A 6,692-nucleotide genomic window follows, 5' to 3' on the forward strand; every position below is an offset into this window, starting at 1 on the left:
TTGAGAGATAACTCTGAACAATTAATCAAACTTTGTAGGGTAGAGTCACAGTCTATCTGTTATTTTGGGCTCCTTAAGCTTTCATCTCAATGTAAAAAAATGATGCCCTTAAAAGTGCTTTTCACTGACATGCACTGCACAATGCACGTGGCCTCTAAATTGCACCTGTTGCCAAAGGATAACTCACAGATGATATTGTTCACACAGGGCACAATACATTTCACTTAAATCTGCTGTTGAAAAGGAAAACACGTGGTGGATATCAACAGATGATTTCCTGTATTATTTAGAGAAAGCATTTTGAAATTTGACTTTTGGGCTGACAAAGATTTGAAACCTTCATGTTGTGAAATAAACATATAATTGAGCAATTAACTGAAAAAATAAAAACAAGCACTTTGGATGTCTGCTCAGCCTTCTCTGGCTAGAGACAGACATGGGCTCAGACTTGGGTTTAGGTTTCTAAAATCCTGTAACAACCCTGATTCTGACCTCTGACATACAGTCCTGGGGTCAGGAATCTCTGCTCTGAACAAGGAGGTCTTAACATGACATACAGGAGCATAACATGAGTACATTATAGTTTTATGAATGGATGCCCCCCAGTGGGAATAGAACCATCGTGGCAGTAGTGCCTTGCTAAACTCCTCTGCGCTTTGCAGGCCCTTCCCTAGTGGGCGTGCGTAAATGGCTCCAGCCCTCTCTAAATATAACTCCCCTCCAAAACAGAAAAAGAGAGAGAAGGGGGAAAGGAATGCTCACCCAATCAGAAGCAGCCTGAAAACTTGTCAGGGAGGACTTTTTTTCGCATAGAGTGCGTGTGTCATAACGTTTTGCTCGATTTTGTGGCCCCGGGTGGTGCTGGTGGAGCGCACAGCGGGAGGCGCATTGTCTGTATGCAAACTGGACGGCATGGCCATTGTATGCGTTTGGGCATATATGGAGGCACCGATGGCTCGGAGGATCCAGCCCGTCTGAAGTCTCAGGGAGAGTCGCCTTCGGCTGTGTTGTGCGCGTTTCTCTCCTCTGACTCTCTTCTTCTTAACCGCTTCGGTCCGTCGCTATGAGTTGCTTGGATGTGATGTACCATCAGAGCTATGGAGCGCACTACCTCCCTGCAGCGGCGTACAAGGCAACGTACTATAACCCAGATCACCAGCAACAACAGGTGAGATACTCAGCATAAAACTGTTGTAGCTACTGAGTCGCACTGACCCAATGTAACCTTATGAAAAGAAATTTTAAAAAGTGAAGCATGAGGGCTCATGTGACCTAGGATGAAATGTGATCTCTCTCTGTCTTAAGAAATAACTTAAATACCACATCTAACTATAATCACTATAGTTATAAACCATAGTAAACAGTAAAGACGTTAAAGAGAATGAGTACAGCCCAAGGATACAAGAAGTAATTTACCCTAATGTTGGAGAATGTCACCAGGCCTACAATCAATCTTTTTTTTAAAGAATCGTCCATTTTCTTTCGTTTTGCCAAAAAAGTGATTTTTCTATTGGCTGCCTTCTTTTCAAGATACCACCCCAAACTAATTTCAGTTTAACATGCAACTCCTTAACTTCAATTTGAGGTTCAAACGGTGATGTAATGACAGTCAGTCAGTCAGTCAGGAATGTGGATGAATCACATTGAGCCTTACAAATAGTTGGAATGCAGTATGGGAAAAAATAAATTCATTTTCACACAACTTCTAGGCTGGTCCTATGATAATTACTTGGGTACTAATGATCAAGGAGAAATATTACTAATATTACTAATAAGGTGTTTTTTTACACAACAATGTATGATATGTGAAGTCTAATTTTACTGGATTGAAAATAAGACTATTATGATTAGTATTTTAAACAAACTCATAGAAAGTGATTGGCTCTCCTCAAATGTGAAATGTATTAAACTCCTGCTTGGATCTGTCAGTTAATGTGTGTCTGTCTCCTCTCTCCTCCAGAGGAAGCTGAGTGCTCACAGTAAGATGCAGAATTGTTTGGGACAACAGCAGCAAGGAGGACGAGGGATGCTGTCCAGGGATCAGGGCCTCCGACAGGTTCCTGGAACCGATTCAGGCTGTATATCCGCATCCGATTCAGAACTTAAGGATGGTACTCAACCAGCAGGAGCAGAGTACTTAAACTCCCGGTGCGTGTTGTTTACCTACTTCCAAGGAGACATCAGTGACGTGGTAGACGAGCACTTCTCCCGGGCTCTGAGTCAGTCCAGCACTTTCAACAGCGAGACCAAGCCGATCAGAATGACTCAGCCATCTGTATCAACCACTGCTGGTTCATGGAAAGGTGAGATTTGTTTTTACTTCACAGCAAATACATTTTAATATCAGCTTAAAAGAACTGCAGTTGATTAAAAAAAATGTGTGTCTGTGTTTGTTACAGATGGTGTGTCTCACTCTGAGGGTCAGAGCAGCTCAGTTTGGAACAGCACATATCCATCCCAGGCCAGTTCCTGCCTCCCATCTGTCTCCGTCTCAGTTCACCCAGACTTCTCTCCCAGCCCCGTTTCCTTCAACCATCCCGATGGAGCTCTGTGGGCGGGCCATGTGCTCACCCAGGCCAGCCTTCCGCCTCTAGCAGCCCTCCCCGACAGCTGGACCTACAACCTGAACTCCCAAAGCCCGAGCGGTTATCCCAGTGTCCACGACGTCTACCCCCCTCACCCCCATGCTCACATCCACACTAGGCACCACCACCCCATGCTCCATTCCTATCCAACCCACAGTGCAGCATTAGATACCAGGTTTGGTCCTCTGCTGCTGCCCAGTGTTAGGAACCAGAGCCAGCCAGCTGCCAGTGCTGGCAGCTCCCCCCACAGTGAGGGGGTGAAGACAGAGATGGATTCCAGCAGCCCCATCATGGCTACCTCTATCACCTGGACCCCCTCACCCCTCCATGGATCCTTGGAGGTGTACGACTCAGGTAGATACACAAAATAGTGCAGTTACAAGCATGCATATATTCTAAGTGGTAATAAAGACAAAAATAAACTGACCATCTTTCTTTCTCTTTTTGCAGCTCTTGATCAGACCAAAGCAAAGTCATCAGTTTGGTTCTAAGTGATGTACTAAGAAGGACTATCAATGGATTCTGCCTACAATTTACACCAAAAAGGACCTACTATGTGGCTTTATCAATGTATGGCTGCAACACCAGCACTGTAATGTACAATGTAGATATAGACTGCTTACTGTAGCTTAGACTACGAGTCCTGCACTGTCCATACAACTTATCATGGAGATGAACTCAGGCTTGGACTTAAATGACAGTGATGAGATGCTTTGGCTGCAGGTCAAGGCCCTTGAAGAACGATAAAAACAGACTACTAGCTTTAAAGATGGGAGGCCCCTTTTTCTGTGTTGGCACAAAACACAATTTCCTCTTCATACAATGTGAGACAAATTGGTTCTGTTTCAAGAGCTTGATTTTGATCCACATTTTGTTTTGTACAGTAAATGTTTGTTGATGACTATATATTTTTTGTGCACAGTTTTGTCATGCTAAGTTGTTGTTTGCTGGATGAGTTCTGCTAAATTGTTGCCTGAATGCTACCTTTGCTATTTTGCCTTCGGGGGAATGTGTAATGTAAATATTGGTCCTGTATGTTTAAGTGATAAATTGTTAAGATCTATTTGCAAGTGTGTTTTTGCAGACATAACTCAATGCGCCCCGAAACGTGGAATGCAAGCAGAATATTCACCTCCAACAACACTCTAATAACACTAGAGGGCATTGAGCACATCACTGTTTTAAGAGCAGAAGTCTTCCTACTGAGACCAAGAAATGGTTCATTTCTTGTAAAATCAGGGAAAGTCAATATCTTCTGACCCCAAAATGGATTTTTCCTGTTTTCAATGTAAAACAGGGTTAGAAACAGGTTAAATAACTATAAAATAATAATCATAATAATAATACATTTATTTAGTATAGCACCTTTAACACAACAAGGACACAAAGTGTTTCACAAGAGTAAAACTGTTAAAAATAAGACCATAAACCATAAAAAGCAACAATAAAACATAAGCAAAATAAAAGACATGCAGGATTACAAACACAAAGGCCAATCTTCAGCTGTTTTTTAAAGGCATCAGATGGTAGATCTATAGGAAGAGCATAGTGTTGGAGCCACAACAAAGGCACGATCACCTTTTGTTTAAAGACGAGCATGAAGGACAACCAATAAGCTCTGTTCAGAAAACCTGCTGGTGATAGAAGGATGGAGCAGGTCACAGATATACACACGTGCCAGACCATGCAAGGCCTTAGTGAATACAAGTACATTAAAATAAATCTTAAATTTGATGGGAAGCCAAAGTAGAGAAGATAAGGTGAGTGTGATGTGAGTTGTCCTGCTGGACCTCGTCAACAGCCTTACAGCAGCATTCAGGATCTTTTTTAGCAGGTGAAAAGGGAATTGCAGTGGTCCAGCCAGGATGATATAAAAGCATAAATAATCATCTCTACCTCACACTGTGACATAACAGACCTGAATGTGGTGATGTTTCTAAAATCCAAGAAACATGCATGCGGTTTACGATTTGATACGTTGATCGAAGTAAAGTAGGCTGATTAAATACAACACCAAGATTTCTAAGATTAGACTGTGCAGCTGTAGAGGAGATTTAAAAGAGGATACTAAGTTTGCTACAGCTGTGGTGCCTGGACAGCAAAGGCCTGGTTAACCTCTCACTGCAAGCTGAGACTTAGGAATCATTACATAATAGGATCCTGGTCAAGGATCCCAAGCAGCAATCAGGCTCTACAACAATTCATGTGATGATGCTGGTATATACATTTTACATAGTTTCAATCTACTATTTAAAGGACAAACCAGAATATCAAAACTAAAAACTAAAATAACAGTTTGTGCACCTGTTCCAGTGCCTAACAGAAATCCTCCAATAACTGGTTACTTTTTTTATTTTCAACTCTGTGTCTTCAAAAACACTACTAATAAGGCTCAGACTGTGTTAAAAAACGGATACTCAATACTACAATACTCAGTTACAGGTACTAACACTGCTAAACAATATAGTGTACATTATGAACCTAACAGGAGCCAATTTGTAACAAGGGAAGTGCGTTGCATTCCAGACAGATACTGTAAGATACCATGACAGGTCTGTTGCCTCTCCTCACACAAACAAATACATAAAAATGCACACACTCCCAGTCTGACAAACACACACCAAAGAATGCACTTCCCGTCTGGACAGGAAGTTTGTTGGACTGTGGCAGACACACCTAAAAAGACACATTTCAGGTATATCAGTTAAGTTTGGTTTGGTGTTAGTCTGTCATGACATTATACACAAGAAGCCTGCAAAGAAAATACCATAAAACACATTCTTTTATACAATGAATGGAAAAAACACATGCAGAGAGACATCCTGGAGGTCAGTGTCTGAATGAAGGTCTGGACTGATCTCCACGCTGAAGAATTCAAGGAGCGATGATGACTATGTACAATGATATGAATTCTGGAGGGAGGGGGGGGGGTGAAAGCTGCTCTTAATACATATTTCAGGCTCGGGTCCAGTGCCAAGATCAGCATTATTAGTACCCATCCTGACATAATCAACAGCTGTGTGAGCTTGCGTAAGCATGGCCATGGCTGTGTGTGTGTGTGTTTGTGTGTGTGTGTGTGTGTGTGTCTGTGTGTGTGTGTGTGTGTGTGGTGAGTGGTCTGACCAGGTGGTATGATCAGCAGTAGCAGCCCACTAACATTCCTGCCTCCTCTCCCACGTCTCTCTTATTCTCCATCTCAACTGACCAGCAACAGTTCAAATCTGGAACGAATCATGATGCATCAAAACACATAAAGATTTTCTTGGGATGGGTAATGACATAAAAAGTAAAAATACCCTTTGCTTGACCTTTGCAAAGAATTTAAAAATATCATCTACTCAGTGAAAAATCCAGAACATGCAAATATTGTTCATTTTAGTTTACTTCACTGAAAAGTCCCTTCGAGTTTCCACATTGTAAACACACAATTGGCTTACTAATTTTTTTAGTGGAGGGGGAACATGAAACTCAGAAGTGTCAATATTTGTTTATCAACAATCTGGAACTTTATTGTTAATCATCACTTTCAGGGACGTCTGGCATGTGTGATCCAGCCTACACAGAGAGGCTGGGGAGTATTTTGTTGATAATAAGTAAATACTATCAATAAATATTGCTTACAACAAGCTTAGGCCAGTAGTTCAACAACTGATCTAAGCTTAAGGGGATTTTTGGATACACTTGGTAGCTAACATTTTTCATCATTCCATGTCATATAATGTCATGGCAATGAAAACTACAGGCTCTCAGACAGGTCGAATGTGCAACTGCTAACATGTAAGTCTGTGTTTAACCTCTTAAACTTCACAAGGATGTTAGCATCCTCAGCTGACATTACTGTCTTTCAGAGGCTGGAGCGGGCTCAAGGCATCCATTGGTACCAATCATGTCATGCTAGCTTGTCAGGAAGATGGCTAAATTATGCTCTAAAGTTAGGCTAAATTTTAGTAAGTAAAAAACTGTCACAGCCTCATGAAACTTAACAAGTAGAAACATGAGACCTCAGGCATTCTGAGGATGTCTGGATGTCTGTGCATGCCATGTAATCGCAACATCCCTAGTTTGTCTCTGGCAAGGGACCTTTGTTGCATGTCATTCCTCTGTTTC

General features: G+C 41.8%; 1 protein-coding gene across 1 annotated transcript; it reads left to right on the forward strand.

The window, feature by feature from the left end:
- Window positions 1-777: 777 nt before the first annotated feature.
- On the forward strand, window positions 778-3,298 carry vgll3 (vestigial-like family member 3). The gene is made up of 4 exons (XM_053329256.1): window positions 778-1,168; window positions 1,961-2,303; window positions 2,400-2,939; window positions 3,036-3,298. Exons 1-4 carry the CDS (start codon window positions 1,064-1,066, stop codon window positions 3,074-3,076), a joined length of 1,029 nt encoding a protein of 342 aa, XP_053185231.1. The 5' UTR covers window positions 778-1,063; the 3' UTR covers window positions 3,077-3,298.
- The last annotated feature ends 3,394 nt before the right edge of the window (window positions 3,299-6,692 follow it).

This window comes from Scomber japonicus, chromosome 11, assembly GCF_027409825.1.
Source record: "Scomber japonicus isolate fScoJap1 chromosome 11, fScoJap1.pri, whole genome shotgun sequence".
Taxonomy (NCBI): domain Eukaryota; kingdom Metazoa; phylum Chordata; class Actinopteri; order Scombriformes; family Scombridae; genus Scomber; species Scomber japonicus.